Source organism: Hypanus sabinus, chromosome 21, assembly GCF_030144855.1.
Source record: "Hypanus sabinus isolate sHypSab1 chromosome 21, sHypSab1.hap1, whole genome shotgun sequence".
NCBI lineage: Eukaryota > Metazoa > Chordata > Chondrichthyes > Myliobatiformes > Dasyatidae > Hypanus > Hypanus sabinus.
In genome coordinates this window covers 708,416-727,655 of record NC_082726.1, presented here as the reverse complement: position 1 = coordinate 727,655, position 19,240 = coordinate 708,416, and the positions used below count along the sequence as shown (strand labels likewise).

The window sequence follows — 19,240 nt, the reverse complement described above, 5'->3', positions numbered from 1 at the left end:
GAATTTGGAAGCATAAGTTGGGAACAGAAGTTCTCAGGGAAATGTATGGAAGAAATATGGCAAATGTGCAGGGGTTATTTGCATGGAGTTTTGCATAGGTACATTCCAATGAAACGGAAAGGATGGTAGGGTACAGGAACTGTGGTGTACAAAGGCTGTTGTAAATTTAGTCAAGAAGAAAAGAAGAGTTTATGAAAGGTTCAAAAAACTAGGTAATGATAGAGATCTAGAAAATTATATGGCTAACAAGAAGGAGCTTAAGAAAGAAATTAGGAGAGCCAGAAGCGGCCATGAGAAGGCATTGGTGGACAGGATTAAGAAAAACCCCAAGGCATTCTACAAATACATTAAGAGCAAGAGGACATGACTTGAGAGAATAGGACCAATCAGGTGTGACAGTGGAAAAGTGTGTATGGAACTGGAGGAGATAGCAGAGGTACTTAATGAGTACTTTGCTTCAGTATTCACTATGGAAAAGGATCTTGACGATTGTAGGGATGGCTCACAGTGGACTGAAAAACTTGAGCATGTAGATATTAAGGAAGAGGATATGCTGGAGCTTTTGGAAAGCATTAAGTTGGATAAGTCACCGGGACCAGACAAGATGTACCCCAGGCTGCTGTGGGAGGTGAGTGAGGAGATTGTTGAGCCTCTGGCGATGATCTTTGCATCATCAATGGGGACGGGAGAGGTTCCAGAGGATTGGAGGGTTGCAGATGTTGTTCCATTATTCAAGAAAGGGAATAGAGATAGCCCAAGAAATTATAGACCAGTGAGTCTTACTTCGGTGGTTGGTAAGCTGATGGAGAAGATCCTGAGAGGCAGGATTAATGGACATTTGGAGAGGACATATGATTCGGAATAGTCAGCATGGCTCTGTGAAAGGCAGGTTATGCCTTACGAGCCTGATTGAATTTTTTGAGAATGTGACTAAACACATTGACGAAGGTGGAGCAGTAGATGTAATGTATATTTATTTCAGCAAGGCATTTGGCAAAGCTTGTTGAGAAAGTAAAGAGGCATGGGATTCAAGGGGACATTGCTTTGTGGATCCAGAAGGCAAAGAATGGTTGTAGATGGGTCATATTCCGCATGGAGGTCCGTCACCGGTGGTGTGCCTCTGGGATCTGTTCTGGGACCCTTCATGATTTTTATAAATGACCTGGCTGAGGAAATGGAGTTAGTAAATTTGCTTATGACACAAATGTTGGATGTGTTGTGGATAGTGTGGAGGGCTGTCAGAGGTTACAGTGCGACATTGATAGGATGCAAAACTGGGCTGAGAAGTGGCAGATGGAGTTCAACCCAGAAAAATGTGAGATGGTTCATTTTGGTAGATCAAATATGATGGCAGAATATAGTATGAACAGTAAGACTCTTGGCAGTGTAGATGATCAAGGGAATCTTGGAGTCCGAGTCCATTGGACACTCAAAGCTGCTGCACAGGTTGACTCTATGGTTAAGAAAGCATATGGTGCATTGGCTTTCATCAATTGTGGGATTGAGCTTAGGAGCCGAGAGATAATGTTACAGCTATATAGGACCCTGGTCAGATCCCACTTGGAATACTGCGCTCAGTTCTGGTCGCCTCACCAAAGGAAGGATGTGGAAACCATAGAAAGGGTGCAGAGAAGATTAACAAGGGTGTTGCCTGCATTGGGGAGCATGCCTTATGAGAATAGGTTGAGTGAACTCGACCTTTTCTCCTTGGAGTGGCGGAGGATGAGAGGTGATCTGATAGAGGTGTATATGATGATGAGAGGCATTGATCATGTGGATAGTCAGAGGCATTTCCTGAGGGCTGAAATGGCTAGCACGAGAGGGCAGTTTTAAGGTGCTTGCAAGTAGATACAAAGGAGATGTCAGGGGTAGACAGTGGTGAGTGTGTGGAATGGGCTGCTGACGACTGGTGGGGTGGATCTGATAGGGTCTTTTATGAGACTCTTGGACAGGTACATGGAGCTCAGAAAAATAGAGGGCTATGTGTAAACCCTAGGTAATTTCTAAGGTAAGGACATGTTCGGTACAGCTTTGTGGGCCAAGGGGCCAGTATTGTGCTGTAGGTTTTCTACATTTCTATGTTACTGTAATGTATCTCAAATAACAATGAGTAAAATTACAGGAAAGACATCAAGAACATGATGACATGACAAAAATCTATCCCTCAATGTCACCTAAAAACCTGGTCAGTGACTTCAGTAAGTGGGCTAATGCACATGCTGCTATCCTAATCAATGGTGAGAGCTTCAAGTTCCGAGATGTGAACATCACCAATGCCTATCCTGGCCCTACTACATTGATGTTGCTGAAACAAAAGTTCACTGATGCCTCTACATCTTCAGAAGTCTAAAGGAATTTGTCAAGTCCCACCGGCTCTTATTTATTTTTATCAATGTACCATAGAAAGCATTCTACCTGAATGCACAATGGCTTGCTCTACATGTGACCATAAGAATCTGCAAAGAGTTGCAGACATAGCACAGGAACCAGCCAAGGACTGCAGTGATTCAAGGAGACATCTCACCACCACCACAGCAAGTAGAAAAATAAAGAAAGAGGTGACATAGAATCAGAAAATGTAGAATACTCGTGGGTAGAGCTAAGAATCTGTAAGGGTAAAAAGACCCCATAGGAGTTATTTACCATCCTCCAAACAGTAGTCAGAACGTGAGCTACAAATTAAAACGGGAGATAGAGGAGGCTTGGCAAAAGGACAAGGTTATGATATTCATGTAGGATTTCAATATGTAGGTAGATTGGGATAATCAGGTTGGTGTTGAATTTGTAGAATGCCTACAAGATGGCTTCTTAGAGCAGCTTGTGGTTGAGCCCACTAGAGGGAACAACTATTCTGGATTGAATGTTGTGCAATGAATCAGAATGGGAACCAGAGTACCAAAGCAGATAATGGAGCGGGGGTGAAAATAAATGTTAAAAGTTCATGCAAAGTCGCAAATAGAAGGGTTGTGTGTGGTGGTAATAATCTTCTGAGGTGTGCCTATTTCAATGCAAGAAGTATTGTGGGGAAGGCTGACTAGCTGAGGGCATGGATTGACATTATAGCCATTAGTGAAACTTGGCTACAGGAGGGGCAGGACTGGCAGCTTAATGTTCCAGACGTTTCAGACGTGATAGAAGCAAAGGAAAGAAGGGTGTGGGGGGTGGCATTGCTAGTCAGGGAAAATGTTACAGCAATGCTCAGGCAGGACAGATTAGAGGGCTTGTTTACTGAGGCCGTATGAGTGAAGCTGAGAAACAGGAAAGGTATGACCACATTAATGGGGTTGTATTATAGACCACCCAACAGTCAGCGAGAATTCGAGGAGCAAATCTGCAGAGAGATAGCAGACAACTGCAGCAAACATGAAGTTGTGATAGTAGGGGATTTTAATTTTCTGCATATTGTTTGGGACTCCCATACTGTTAAAGGTCTAGACGGGTCCGAGTTTGTAAAATGTGTTCAGGAAAGTTTTCTAAATCAATATATAGAGGTACCAACTAGAGAGGATGCAATATTAGATCTCCTATTAAGAAATGAGTTAGGACGGGTGACAGAAGTGTGTGTAGGGGAACACTTTAGTTCCAGTGATCATAACACCATTAGTTTCAACTTGATCATGGATAAAGATAGATCTGGTCCTCGAGTTGAGATTCTAAACTGGAAAAAGGTCAAATTTGAAGAAATGAGAAAGGATCTAAACTGTGTGGACTAGGACAGATTGTTCTCTGGCAAGGATGTGACTGGTAAGTGGGAAGCCTTCAAAGGTGAAATTTTGAGAGTGCAGAGTTTGTATGTTCCTGTCAGGATTAAAGGCAAAGTGAATAAGAATAAGGAATCTTGGTTCTCAAGGGATATTAGAACTCTGATAAAGAAGAGAGAGATGTATGACATGTATAGGAAACAGAGCAAATAAGCTGCTTGAGGAGTAGAAAAAGTGCAAAAAACACTTAAGAAAGAAATCAGGAGGGCTAAAAGAAGACATGAGGTTGCTTTGGCAGTCAAGGTGAAGGATGTTCCTAAGATCTTCTACAGATATATTAAGAGCAAAAGGATAGTAAGGGATAAAATTGGTCCTCTTGAAGATCAGAGTGGTTGGCTATGTATGGAACCAAAAGAAATGAGGGAGATCTTAAATGAGTTTTTTGCATCTGTATTTACAAAGGAAACTGGCATGGAGTCAATGGATATAAGGTAAACAGATGGTGAGGTCATGGAACCTATACAATTTGAAGAGGAGGTGGTGATTGTTATCTTGAGGCAAATCAGAGTAGATAAATTCCCAGGAACTGACAGGGTATTCCCTCAGACCTTGAAGGAGACTAGTGTTGAAATTGCAGGGGCCCTGGCAGATATATTTAAAATGTCGGTATTTACGGGTGAGGTGCCGGAGGATAGCTCATGTTGTTCCGTTGTTTAAAAAAGGCTCTAAAAGTAATCTGGGAAATTATAGGCCAGCAAGTTTAACATCGGTAGTAGGTAAATTATTGGAACGAATACTAAGAGATAGGATCTACAAGTATTTAGAGAGACAGGGACTTATTAGGGAGAGTCAACATGGCTTTGTGCATGGTAGGTCATGTTTAGCAAATCTATTAAGAGTTTTTCGAGGAGGTTACAATGAAAGTGGATGAAGGGAAGGCAGTGGATGTTGACTACATGGACTTCAGTAAGGCCTCTGACACGGTCTTGCATGGGAGATTAGTTAGGAAGATTCAATCGCTAGGTGTACATGGTGAGGTAGTAAATTGGATTAGATATTGGCTCAATGGGAGAAGTGAGAGAGTGTTAGTGGGGGATTGCTTCTCTGAGTGGAAGCCTGTGACTAGTGGTGTGCCACAGGATCAATGCTGCATCCATTGTTATTTGTCATCTATATCGATGATCTGGATGATAATGTGGTAAATTGGATCAGTAAATTTGCTGATGATACAAAGGTTGGAGGTGTAGTGGACAGTGAGGAAGGTTTTCAAAGCTTGCAGAGGGATCAGGACCAGCTGGAAAAATGGGCTGAGAAATGGCAGATGGAGTTTAATATAGACAAGTGTGAGGTATTGCACTTTGGAAGGAAAAACCAAGGTAGAACATACAAGGTAAATGGTAGGGCACTGAGGAGTGCAGTAGAACAGAGGGATCTAGGAATACAGATACAAAATTCCCTAAAAGTGGCGTCACAGGTGGATATGATAGTAAAGAGAGCTTTTGGTATATTGGCCTTTATAAATCAAAGTATTGAGTATAAGTGTTGGAATGTTATGGTGAGGTTGTATAAGGCATTTATGAGGCCGAATTTGGAGCTTTGGTCAGTTTTGGTCACCAAATTACAGGAAGGATATTAATAAGGTCAAAAGAGTACAGAGAAGGTTTACAAGGATGTTGCCGGGACTTGAGAAACTGAGTTACAGAGAAAGGTTGAATAGGTTAGGACTTTATTTCCTGGAGTGTAGAAGAATGTGGGGAGACTTGATGGCGGTATATAAAATTTTGATGGGTATAGATAGAGTGAATGCAAGCAGGCTTTTTCCACTGAGGCTAGGGGAGAAAAAAAACCAGAGGACATGGGTTAAAGGTGAAGGGGGAAAAGTTTAAAGGGAACATTAGGGGGGCCTTCTTCACACAGAGTGATGGGAGTGTGGAATGAGCTGCCAGATAAAGTGGTAAATGCATGCTCACTTTTAACATTTAAGAAAAACTTGGACAGGTACATGGATGAGAGTTGTATGGAGGGATATGGGCCGGGTGCAGATCAGTGGAACTAGGTAGAAAAATGGTTTGGCACAGCCAAGAAGGACCAAAAGGCCAGTTTCTGTGCCATAATGTTCTATGGTTCTAATTGATTACAGAGTTTAAGGTAAAGGAACCCTTAGGAGACAATGATCATAATTTGATAGAATTCATCCTGCAACTTGAGAGGGAGATGCTAAAGTCAAATGTATCAGTATTACAGTGGAGTAAAGGGAACTACAGAGGCACAAGAGAGGAGCTGGCCAAAGTTAATTGGAAGAGAACACTCGCAAGGATGAATACAGAGCAGCAATGGCTGGAATTTCTGTGAGCAATCTGGAAGATGCAGCAGAGATACATCACAAAGAAGTAATAATATTCTAAAGGGAGGGTACATAATTGAGCAAAAATTAGTGGGAAGTTAGAGGATTGGGAAGTTTTTGAAAACCAATAGAGGGCAACATAAAAAGTCATAAAGAGGGGAAAATGGAATATGAACGTAAGCTAACCAATTATACTAAAGAGGATACCAAAGAGTTTCTTCAGATACATTAAGAATAAAAGACAGGTGGTAATAAATATTGAACTGCTGGAAAACAATGCTGGAGAGGTAGTAATGGGAGAAAAGGAAATGGCTGACAAACTGAATAAGTATTTTGTATTAGTATTCACTTTGAATCACTAGCAGTATGGTGGAAGTTCCAGCGTGTCAGGGGTCAGAAGTGTGTGAAGTTGCCATCACTAGGCAGAAGATTCCTGGGAAACTGAAAGGTCTGAAGGTAGATAAGTCACCTAGACCAGATGGTGTATATCCCATGGTTTTGAATGAGATGGCTGAAGAGATTATGGAGACATTCGTAATGATCTTTCAAGAATCACTAGATTCTGGAATGGTTCTGGAAGACTGGAAAATTGCAAATGTCATTCCACTTTTCAAGAAGTGATAGAGGCCGAAGAAAGGAAACTATAGGCCAGTTAGTCTGACCTAGGCGATTGGGAAGATGTTAAAGTTGATTGTTAAGGATGTGGTTTTAGGGTACTTGGAGGCACAGGATAAAATAGGCTGTAGTCAGCATGGTTTCTTCAAGGGAAAATCTTGCCTGACAAATCTGTTGGAATTCTTTGAAGAAACAGCAAACAGGATAGACAAAGGAGAATTGGTTGATGTTGCATACTTGGATTTTCAGTAGGCCTTTGACAAGGTGCTGTACACAAGGCTGCTTAACAAGTTTTACAGGAAAGATTCTAGCATGGATTGATCTTTGCTGATTGACAAGAGGCAAAGAGTTGTAATAAAGGGAGCCTTTTTGGTTGGTTGCTGGTGTCAGGAATGGCTTCTTATTGTGCTCTATGCAATTTGGACAATGGAATTGATGGTTTTGGGGCCAAGTTTGCGGAAGAAGATAGGTGAAGGGGCAGGTAGTATTGAGGAAGCTGAGAGGCTACAGAAGGATTGAGATGGATTAGGAGAATGGGCAAAGAATTAGCAGATGGAATACAGTATTGGAAATTGATGGTACTGCACTAGTAGAAGAAATTAAAGCATAAATTATGGGGAGAAAATTCAAAAATCCGAGGTGCAAAGTGGCTTGTGTGTCCTCATGCAGGATTCCCTGAAGGTTAATTTGCAGGTTGAGGTGATGAGGAAAGCATTCATTTTGAGAGGACTAGAATATAAAAGCAAGGATGTAATGTTGAGGTTTTATAAGACACTGGCAAGGCCTCACCTGGAGTACTGTGAATAGTTTTGAGCCCCTTATCTAAAAAAAGGGTGTGCTGTCATTCAAGAGGGTTCATAGAAGGTTCATGAGAATCATTCTGGGAATGAAAGGGCTACTGATTGATATCTCTGGGCCTGTACTCACTGGGATTCAGAAGGATGAGGGGGGATCTCTTTGAAATCTATCGGATGTTGAAAGGCCTCAATAGAGTGGATGTGGAGAGGATGTTTCCTATGGTTGGGGAGTCCAAGACCAGAGGGCACAGTCTCGGAATAGAGGGACATCCATTTAGAACAGGGATGAGGAGAAAGTTCTTTAGCCAGAGTGGTGAATTTGTGGAATTTGTTGCCAAAGGCAGCTGTGGAGGCCAAGTCATCCAGTATATTGAAGGCCAAGGTTGATAGGTCATATAAAAATATGGGCATGAATGCTTACGGGGAGAAGGCAGGAGATTGGGGCTGAGAGGGAAATGGATCAGCCATGATGAAATAGTGGAACAGACTCGATGGGCCAAAAGGCCTAATTCTGCTCTTATATCTTATTTTCTTATGGTCTTAAATGATCATCTTGCAACCATAAGTAAAACAAAAGTGGACAGCAGAGAGCAAAGAAGCCAATTGTTCATCCCTCCAACACTTAGTACAACTACAGGCATTCCATAAATGGGCTGGTCAGGTAGGAACTGCACAGCATATTCCCAAAGGACTTAAGCAATTACAGGACAAGCAACCACATGGAAAATACAAGGGCAGACTTATGACATACAGTACAACAAGATACACCAACAACCCAATCACTCAGGTTTCAAAAATACAACCAAGGAATTTAGACACAGTTGGTTAACGTGAAGCAGAGAGGGGAATGTGAGGAAAAGCTCTGAATTGACTTCACCATTAATGCACAGCTGCTTTAGCCTGACAAGAGCGAGCTGCACCTCCGATACTTTTGGTAAACTCTTATCGAGGTCGGATTTAAAGATCTCACTCTTCTGTGGATGACTCTGTGCGATCGCCTTAAGGATCCTAACAAAAAAAGGATAAAGGTTCATTGAGAAAATACAAAATAAATATCCAGCATTCAGATATTTGAAGAACATCATTATTGGAATCCTAGCACCTTCGGGGACTGTACCCCGGGGAGAGACGGTGTATCAGGGACTGTACCCTGGGGAGAGACAATAAATCAGGGACTGCACCCCAGGGAGAAATTGCAAATCAAGGACTGTGCCTGGGGAGAGACGGTAAATCAGGAACTGTACCCCAGGGAGAGATGGTAAATCACGGACTGTACCTGGGGAGAGATGGTAAATCAGGGTCTGTATCCCGGACAGAGATGGTAAATCAGGGACTGTACCCTAGGGAGAGATGGTACATCGGGAACTCCGCCCCGGTACGTCAAGGACGGCTGGCAAGTAGGAGGCAAGGAATAAAAGGGGACCTTAATATTTGGCTGTCATTAGTGGTATTGGGACTGCTACTTTTAACTTTGTTTGCCAGTGATTTGCATAATGAAATTGATGGTTTGTGGCAAAGTTCGTGGATGATACAAAGATAGGTGCAGGCGTAGGTAGTGCTGAGGAAGCAATGCGATTGCAGACGGACTTAGACAAATTGGAAGAATGGGCAAAAAAGTGGCAGATGGAATACAATGGTTGGAAATGTATGATAATACATTTTGGTAAAAGGAACAATAGTGTGGACTATTAGCTAAACGGGGTAAGGTTCAATCATCAGAGGTGTAGAGGGAGTTAGGAGTCCTTGTGCAAGACTCCCAGAAGGTTAATTTACAGGTTAACTCTGTGGTAAACAAGTCAAATGTAATGTTGGCATTTATTTCAAGGGGAATCGAATATAAAAGCAAGGAGATAAAGGTGAGCATTTATAACACACTAGTCAGGCTGTATTTGGAGTTTTGGGCCCCATATCTCAGAAAGGATGTGTTGCCCACAGGAGGTTCATGAGGATGATTCTGTGAAAGAAGAGGTTAATATATGACGAGTGTTTGGCAGCTTTGGGCCTGCACTCAGTGGAATTTAGAAGAACGCAGGATGGAACTCACTGAAACCTACTGAATGTTGAAAGGAATAGATAGGGTAGATGTGGAGAGACTGATTCCTATGGTGGGGCTATTCAGAACTAGAGGGCACAGCCTCAAAATTGAGGGGCGACCTCTTAGAACAGAGCTAAGGAGGAGTTTTTTTAAGTCGGAGAGTGGTAAATCCATCAAATGCTCTTCCACAGACTGCATTGGAGGTCAAGTCCATGGTACATGCCTGTGCCACGCAACAGTGAGTATAGGAATAGAATGAAGTGGAAGATAAATGCATGGCTGAGGGATTGGAGCAGGGGTCAGGGATTCAGATTTCTGGATCATTGGGACATTTGGGACAGGCGTGACCTGTACAAAAAGTCTGGGCTGCACTTGAATCCAAGAGGTACCAATATCCTGGCGGGGAGGTTTACTAAGGCTATTGGGGAGAGTTTAAACTAGAATTGTTGGGGGGGTGGGAACCGAAATGAAGAGACGGAGGAAGGAGCGATTAGCTCACAAATAGAGAAAGCTTGGAGACAGTGCGATAGGGAGAATAGGCATGTGATAGAGAAGGGATATGCTCAGAGTGATGGTTTGAGATGTGTCTATTTTAACCCAAGTTGCATTATGAACAAAGCAGATGAGCTTAGAGCATGGATCAGTACGGAGCTTTGATTGTGGATGGCTCAGGGGCAGGAATGGTTACTGAGAGTGCCAGGCTTCAGATGTTTCAGAAAGGACAGTGAGTGAGGCAAAAGAGGTGGGGGTGTGGCACTGCTGATCAGAGATGGTGTCATGGCTGCAGAAAAGGAGGAAGTCATGGGGGGATTGTCAACTGAGCCTCTGTGGGCGGAAATTAGAAACAGGAAGGGTCAATAACTCTACTGGGTGTTTTGTATAGACCACCCAATAGTAACAGGGATATCAAGGCGCAGATAGGGAGGCAGATTCTGGAACAATGCAATAATAACAGGATTGCTGTGGTGGGAGATTTTAATTTTCTAAATATTGATTGGCATCTCCCTAGAGCAAGGGTTTAGATGGGGTGGAGTTTGTTAGGTGTGTTCAGGAAGGTTTCCTGACACAAAATGTAGATAAGCCTGCAAGAGGAGAGGCTGTACTTGATCTGGTACTGGGAAATAAACCTGGTCAAGTGTCAGGTCTCTCAGTGGGAGAGCATTTTGGAGATAGTGATCACAATTCTATCTCCTTTACCATAGCATTAGAGAGGGAGAGGAACAGACAAGTTAGGAAAGTGTTTAATTAGAGTAAGGGGAAATATGAAGTGATCAGGCAGGAACTTGGAAGCATAAATTGGGAATAGGTGTTCTCAGAACATCTATGGCAAATGTATGGCAGAAATGTGGCAAATGTTCAGGGGATATTTGCATGGCATTCTGGTGTTCCAATGAGACAGGTACAGGAACTGTGGTGTACAAAGGCTGTTGAAAATCTAGTCAAGAAGAAAAGCTTACAAAGGTTCAAAAACGAGGTAAAGTTAAGAGATCTAGATTATAAGGCTAGCAGGAAGGAGCTCAAGAATGAAATTAGGAGAGCCAGAAGTAGCCATGAGAAGGCCTTGGCGAACAGAATTAAAGAAAACCCCAAGGCATTCTACAAGTATGTGAAGAGCAAGAGGATAAGGCATGAGAGAATAGGACCAACCAAGTGTGACAGTGGAAAAGTGTGAATGGAACCGAAGGGGATAGCAGAGGTACTTAATGAATACTTTGCTTCAGTATTCACTGTGGAAAAGGATCTTGGCGATTGTAGGGATGACTTACAGCGGATTGAAAAGCTTGAGCATGTAGACATTAAGAAAAAGGATGTGCTGGAGCTTTTGGAAAGCATCAAGTTGGATAAGTCTCTGGGACTGGACAAGATGTAACCCAGGCTACTGTGGGAGGCGAGGGAGGAGATTGCTGAACCTCTGGCAATGATCTTTACATCATCAATGGGGACGGGAGAGTTTCTGGAGGATTGGAGGGTTGCAGATGTTGTTCCCTTATTCAAGAAAGAGAGTACAGATAACCCAGGAAATTATAGACCAGTGAGTTTTACTTCAATGGTTGGTAAGTTGATGGAAAAGATCTCGAGAGGGAGGATTTATGAACATTTGGAGAGGCATAATATGATTAGGAATAGTCAACATGGCTTTGTGAAAGGCAGGTCATGCCTTACAATCCCGATTGAATTTTTTGAGGATGTGACTAAACACGTTAATGAAGGTAGAGCAGTAGATATAATGTATATGGATTTCAGCAAGGCATTTAATAAGGTACCCCATGCAAGGCTTACTGAGAAAGTAAGGAGGCGTGGGATCCAAGGGGACTGAGCTTTGTGGATCCAAAATTGGCTTGTCCACAGAAGGCAAAGTGGTTGTAGATGGGTCATATTCTGCATGGAGGTTGGTGATTGGTGGTAAGACTCTTAGCAGTGTGGAAGATCAGAGGGATCTTGGGGTCTGATTCCATAGGACACACAAAGCTGCTGTGCAGTTTGACTCTATGGAAGCATATGGAGCATTGGCCTTCATCAACCATGGGTCTGAGTTTAGGAGCCAAGAGGTAATGTTACAGCTATATAAGACCCTGGTCAGACCCCACTTGGAGTACTGTGCTCATTTCTGGTCACCTCATTACAAGGAGGATGTAGCAACTATAGAAAGTATGCAGAGGAGATTTACAAGAACGTTGCCTGGATTGCAGAGTGTGCCTTGTGAGAATAGGTTGAGTGAACTTGGTCTTTTCTCCTTGGAGAGGCGGAGGATGAGAGATGACCTGTTAGAGGTGTATAAATTGACAGACATTGATCACGTGGATAGTCAGAGGCTTTTTCACAGGGCTGAAACAGCTAACAAGGTACAGTTTTAAAGAGATTGGAAGTCGACATCAGTGATAAGTTTTTTTACACAGAGTGGTGAGTGCGTGGAATGGTTGCCAGCAATGGTGGTGGAGGAGATATGATAAGGTCTTTTAATAAACTGGATAGGTATATGGAGCTTAGAAAAATAGAGAGCTATGGGTAACTCCAGGTAATTTCTAAATTAAGTACATGTTTGGCACAGCATTGTGGGCTGAAGGGCCTGTATTGTGCTGTAGGTTTCTATGTTTATTTATTTCAGTCGGAAGTTGATAGTTTCCTGATCAGCCATGATGGAATGACCGAGCAGACTCGATAAGCTGTGGTCTTGTTAGGGACTGTAACCCCGTGGGAGTCAGTATGTCAGGGAGTGTAGAGTCGGTACACTAGGGATTATACCCCCAGGGCAGTTGGTAAATCAGGGACTGCAACCCTGGGGGAATCGGTACATCAAGGACTGTAAGGCAGGAGAGTTGGTACGTCAGGGAGTGTACCCCGGGTAGAGTCGGTACATCAAGAACTGTATCCCGGGGGAAGATTCGGTACATCAGGGACTGTAACCCCAGGGTCAGTACATCCAGGACTGTATCCCTGGGGAGTCTGTACGTTAGCAACTGTACTCCCAAGGTTAGCACACCAGGGACCATACCCCTGGGGACAGGCAGTGTGTCAGGGACTGTACCCCCGGGCTAATCGGTACGTCAGGATCTATACCCCCGGGGGAGTGTTGGTACATTAGCGACTGTACTCCCAGGATTAGCACATAAGGGACCGCACCCCTGAGGGAGTCAGTATGTCAGGGACTGAACCATCGGGGGAAGTCGGTACATCTGGGACTGTACCCCCAGGGAGAGTCAGTATGTCAGGGACTGTACTCCCGGGGTGAGCACGTCAGGGACTGCACCCATGGGGAGAGTCAGTATGTCAGGGACTGTACCCCTGGGGCAGTCAGTTTGTCAGGGACTGTACCCCTGGGAAGAGTCAGTACATTTGGTACAGTACTCCTGGGAGAGTCAGTAAGTTAGGGACTTTATCCCAGGGTAATCGGTACATCAGGGTCTGTACCCCTGGGGGAGTCAGTACTTCAGAGACTGTATCCCCAGGAGAAAGTCATTAGGTCAGCGCCTGCACACCCGGGAGAGTCAGTACATCAGGGACTATATCCCCAGGGGAGTTGCTCTGTCAGCGCCTGTACACCTGGGAGAGTCTTTACGTCAGGGACAGTACTGCCGGGGTCAGTATGTTAGCAACTGTACCCTAGTAGAAGTCAGCATTTTTAGGACAAGATGGGCCTTGACCTACTTGCAGTAGTTTATATTTTTACCCCAGATCGCAGCCTCTGCAGTCTCTCATGTCTGAATGCTCAGCTGATGTTGACAGTCACTACCTTTAAGATAAGAGAGTGTGTGGGGCCTGGCCAGGATATACAAGGCACTTGGTGATACACCCTACCTTGTGTCATGCTTTCTCAGTTGTATGCCGGGTTTAATGTTAGCCATACGAACCAGGGAGCTGCCTGTCCAATGATGCCAGCACCACACCTGGAACAGAAGCAAGCATAAACAGAAACCTTCCATCCCATTACTAACTCTGATACACATAGGTAATCTTGATGGGCTGAATGGCCTAATTCCACTCCTATATCATATGGTCTTATAGTCTTACTGTGAGAAGTCAGGAAAATGGGCTTGAGAGGGATAGTGAATCAGCCATGAAGGAATAAGGTCATAAGACCATTAGATATTGGAGCAGAATTAAGTCATTCAGTCCATAAAGTCTGTTCCACCATTCCATTATGGTTGATCCTGGACCCCACTCAATCCCATACATCTGCCTTCTCCCAGATCCTTTGATGTCCTGACTGCCCAATAAATGATCAACTTCTGCCCTAAATATATGTATGGTCTTGGCCTCTACTGCAGTCTGTGGCAGAGCATTCTTCAGATTTACTACTCTGGCTGAAATAATTCCTCCTTACCTCTGTTCTAAAGGGTTGTCCCTCAATTTTGAAGCATGCCCTTTACTTCAGAGTACTCCCACCATTGGAAATGTCCTCTCTCCATCTACTCTATCTATTCAACATTCAGTGGGTTTCAATGAGATATCCCCACATTCTACTAAATTCCAGTGAATACAGGCCCAAAAGCTGCCAAATGCTCCTCATCTGTTAACCCCTTCATTCCCAGAATCATCCTCGTGAACCTCTTCTGGACTCTCCAATGACCACACATCCTTTCTAAGGGACCCAAACCGATTGACAATACTCCGTGCAGCTTGACTAGTGCCTTATAAAGGCCCAGCATTATCTCTTTGCTTTTATTCCCTTTGAAATAAATGGCAACATTGTATTTGCTTTCTTCAACACCAACTCAACCTGTAGATTAACCTTCTGGGAGGTCTCCTAAGACCTTCTGCACCTCTTATGTTTGAATCTTCTCCCCATTTAGATAATAGTCCACACTCTGTTCCTTTGACACTCTATTCCATCTGCCACTTTTTTTGCCCATTTTTCCAATTTGTCTGTCCTGCTGCAATTTCATTGCTTCATCAGCACTACTTACCCCTCCACCTATCTTCGTATCATCTGCAAACTTTGCCACAAAGATATCATTCCATTATTTAAATCACTGACAAACAATATAAAAAGCAGCAGTCCCAGTACTGACCCCTGAGGAACACCACTAGTCACTGGTAGCCAACCAAAAACCTTTATTCCCATTCACTGCCTCCAGCCTGTCAGCTATTCCTCTATCCATGCCAGTATCTTTCCTGTAACAGTATAAGATTTTAGCTTGTTAAGCAGCCTCATGTGTGGCACCTTATCAAATGTCTTCTAAAAATCCAAGTAAATGACATCCACTCCCTCTCCTTTGTTGACCCTGCTGGTTATTTCCTTGAAGAACTCAAAACTGATTTGTCAGGCAAGATCACCACTGAGAGAAATAATGCTGACTTTAACTTATTCTATCATTAATCTCCAAGTACACTGAAACCTCATCCTTAATAACAGACTCCAAAACTTTCCCAACTCTGAGGTTAGGCTAACAGGCTTATAATTTTCTTTCTTTTGCCTTCCTCCCTTTTAAAGAGTGGAGTGACATTTTCAATTTTCCAATCCTCCAGGACCATGCTTAGAATCAAGTGATTCTTGAAATATCATGACCAATGCATCCATGATCTCTTCAGCAACCTCTCTCAGGACTCTGGGATATAGTCCATCTGGTCCAGATGACCTATCCACCTGAAGACCTTTGAGTTTGCTGAGCAATTTTTCCTTTGTAATAGCAATGGCACTCACTCCTGCTCCCTGACACTCATGGACCTCTAGCACACTTGCTAGTGTCTTCCACAGTGAAAACTGATGCAACATACCCATTAAGTTCATCTGCCATTTCTTTGTCTCCAATTACTATCTCACCGGCATAATTTTCCAGTAGTCCAATATCAACTCTCACCCCACTTTTCATATAACAGAAAAAAACTGTTGGTATCCTGCTTTATATCATTGGCTAGTTTGCCCTCATATTGCATCTTTTCCCTTCATAGAGCTTTTTTTTTTAGTTGCGTTTTGTTGGATTTTTAAAGTTTCCCAATCATCCAACTTGCCACTCACTTCTGCTACCTTCTATGCCCTTTCCTTGGCTTTCATGCAGTCCTTAACTTCCCTTGTCAGACATGGTTGCCTATCTCTGCCATTTGAGAACAACTTCTTCTGTGGGACATATCTATCCTGTGCCTTGTTAACTATTCTCAGAACTTCAGCCACGTCTGTTCTGCCATCATCCCCGCTCATATTCCTCCTCCAATCCACCTGGACAAGGTCCTCTCTCATACCCCTGTAATTCCCTTTATTCCATTGCAATATTGACACATGTGACTTCTGTTTCTCCCTCTAAAACTGCAATATGTATTCAATCACGTCATGATTGCTGCCTTCTGAGGGTTCCTTTATGTTAAGCTCTCTAATAACCCTGGTTATTACACAACATCCAATCTAAGATAGCCTTTCCCCGAGTAGGCTCAAGCACAAGCTGTTCTAAAAAGCTATCTCATAGATATTCAACAAATTCCCTCTCTTGCAATCTGACACCAACTTGATTTTCCCAATCCCCTTGCATATTGAAGTCTCCCATTACAGTTGTGTCATTACCCTTATTATGTGTCTTTTCCAGCTCCCCTTGCAATTTCAATTGCAGATTTTGGCTGTTATTCGGATACCTATATATGATTCCCATAATGGTTTTTTTCACTCTTGCAGTTTCTTAACTCCACCCACAAAGATTCAACATTCTTTGACCCTAAGTAACCTCTTTTTAAAGATGTAATCCCAACCAAGCCACACCACAGACTATGGTGTAGGCAGAGCAGACTTGATGGGGCAAACTGCCTCGTTCTGCTCATTTTTCTATGGTCTTATAGTCTTCACCAAATTACTGTGTCCAGACTGACTTCATTTCTAGCTGAAAAGTTTCCTGAGGTCTTTGTCGGTCTGGTTTCGTCATGGATGTTGCATCCTAGCTGTGAACCAATATGCTAGCCAGGCCATATGATATGGAGAACAAGCTGTGCCCATGCAAGAGGATTCCCCCTCTCCACAAAGTTGCTGAATCCAGAGGAACGGCTGAGACCAATACAATTTGGCACCAGTGACATTGCAGGAATTGCCAGTCAACGTTGAACTCAATGCTTTAGAGACAACAGCTCTGGATTTTTCCTGAAGGTGGAGGTTTGAGATCAGAGTTTTTCTTCTCCTCGATCAGCTGCCAACACCAGCTGACAAGCCCCATCTGCCCAGTAAAAGATTTTACTCCTTCAGGTATTACTCTGTGAATTGTTTTCTTGTCATACAAACAAGGGAATTTTGGGTAGAATGAAGGGTTTTCACTCGTAGTCATCAGGACTTTACCAAATCCAAACCAGATGCTGCCCTTATGAGAGTTTGCTCAATGCCTACTTTGTACTGCAGTATATTTTCATTTTTCAAAATTTCTGAAATGACATAAGCCATTTGGCCCATCTAGACTATGCTAGCTCTACAGAATCTCCTCCAGTCCCATTCCACACTGACCTTCCTGTAACCTACTCTGCTTCACTCGCCCATCAGCTCCCCTGATTCTACACTGGAGCTACATTACAGCAACCCATTAACTTACCCACCTGCAATTCTTTGGGATGTGGGAGCATCCCCACCAGTCCGACAGGGAAAAATTAAAGATTGGGATCTAACCTTGGTCTCTGGAACTGTGAGGCAGCAGTACTACACACTCCGCCTTGGTGAATCTCTCTTCTCTCAGACACATCTGTCCTGCAGTACCCAACAGCAAAGACCCAAGGAGCTTGGAGATGTTGATGGTCCAAGATCCCAACAATCCAATTCAAGGCCAGTCATTGGAACTATATGATTAGCTTGAAGTGAATCTTCAACTATGGAACTTACTCACCAACTCTCGCACTACTATGAGTAAAGATCAACACTCACTGGGATCCGAGCACCGTTGAAAGAAGGAGCCAGTTGCTTCAAGTCTTCGTCTGCCAGAGATGATGGAACAACAAAGTATTTTGGAAGGCTGCAAGTTACAACAGAATGGAAAAGAACACAGAAAACCCTCACAGTGAGGCATTTGTACTATTAAACTGTGCATGTACTTTGCTGCCTACCATCAACCTCCAGTTACTCCCAAAACCAGCCTCCAATCCCATTCCCATCTACCTTGGATTCCCATCTGCTACCTGTCCATCCTACCCCCATGAGTTTGTCTCCATTCTGCACTCCTGATCTCGTCCACAACTCTGTTTTCCCTGGGCCTGGGTCTATAATTCAGTGAAACATAGACACAGATTAATCACAACTGGATGTTTTGACACCTCTGTAGATTTTCCTACCTGGTGGAGGTGGTATAGTGCTCGTTGACAGAAGAGACTCTCCACTCTGAAGCCCCTGTCCGTTTGATCTCCCTGTCCCAGTCTGCATAGGTTTCAAACAGGGGTGTCTGCCAACTGAAGTCTGCCCCATTCACTTCGCCATCTAAAAGCAAGGGGAACATGGTTCACAGTTCCTACCATACACTCACACACCAAAGCACAGGCTGAAATCTGAGTGTAATTAAGGCACAGTGTTTGGGCTCCCCTCACACCCATCTGGGTGTTTAGCCCATATTCATTCTTATACCATGAGTTCGAGCATTCCCCTTGTTACGATCCCCATGAGTGGCCAGTTCCCAATGAATCCAGTGAATCACAGCTTCTATTCATCTACTGATTGTTGGTATTAACCTCTACCAGACCAACACTCCGATTCCATCCCCAGCGTTCCTGCAGCATTTTCTTCACTCTATTAATTCAATTCTCAGAATGGACCCTCCAGCTCTCCTAAACTATTAACACGTTCGAGATTCCAATCACACACTGTAACTATAGGACTCAAGCACACCACTAGTTGGCCAGTGGCACTGGAACTCCCACCATATTACCTGAATTCTGGCACTGCTCCTTGGCATATGCAAACCCGAACAGCAGCTGGAGATCCTTGGGCTGTGAGTAATGTGCAATAACCAGGCAAATCTACAACAAAGTGCAAAGACACAGTTATAGGTAAGCTATCGAAATCCAAACAACTGAATGAGTGGCCTCTGCTTCCCACCCACAGTGCTGGAGCTTCTGGGCACAACCTTTCAGAATGGACCAGATCATTTGGTGAACCAGTGAAGCTCCTGTCGAACCAGCTTACAGACCGGATGTAATCCCAACCCACTCACTGAGTTCACACAGAGGCCCAGTGGCTTGCAAAGAGTTATTCTCAAAGCTTACCATAGTTTGTACTCTTCCTCTTCTCTAATGACCTTGGTCTCCTGAAGTAACATTCACACATTAACACTTCACTCATTGGTTGTCAGTTAAGCAATGC

At 43.5% G+C, this 19,240-nt stretch overlaps 2 protein-coding genes across 2 annotated transcripts in view; one reads left to right on the top strand and one right to left on the bottom strand.

Moving 5' to 3' along the window:
- Positions 1 to 19,240, bottom strand: part of mtmr10 (myotubularin related protein 10) — a 66,023-nt gene that overhangs the window by 22,292 nt on the left and 24,491 nt on the right. The window contains exons 4-8 of the mRNA XM_059945836.1: positions 18,807 to 18,897; positions 18,220 to 18,361; positions 17,816 to 17,903; positions 13,789 to 13,877; positions 8,335 to 8,465 (exon numbers count right to left, since the gene is read on the bottom strand). Coding sequence (XP_059801819.1) covers positions 8,335 to 8,465; positions 13,789 to 13,877; positions 17,816 to 17,903; positions 18,220 to 18,361; positions 18,807 to 18,897 — 541 coding nt within the window. The remainder of the gene's footprint in view (positions 1 to 8,334; positions 8,466 to 13,788; positions 13,878 to 17,815; positions 17,904 to 18,219; positions 18,362 to 18,806; positions 18,898 to 19,240) is intronic.
- Positions 1 to 19,240, top strand: part of fan1 (FANCD2 and FANCI associated nuclease 1) — an 80,535-nt gene that overhangs the window by 58,542 nt on the left and 2,753 nt on the right. The window lies entirely within an intron of this gene.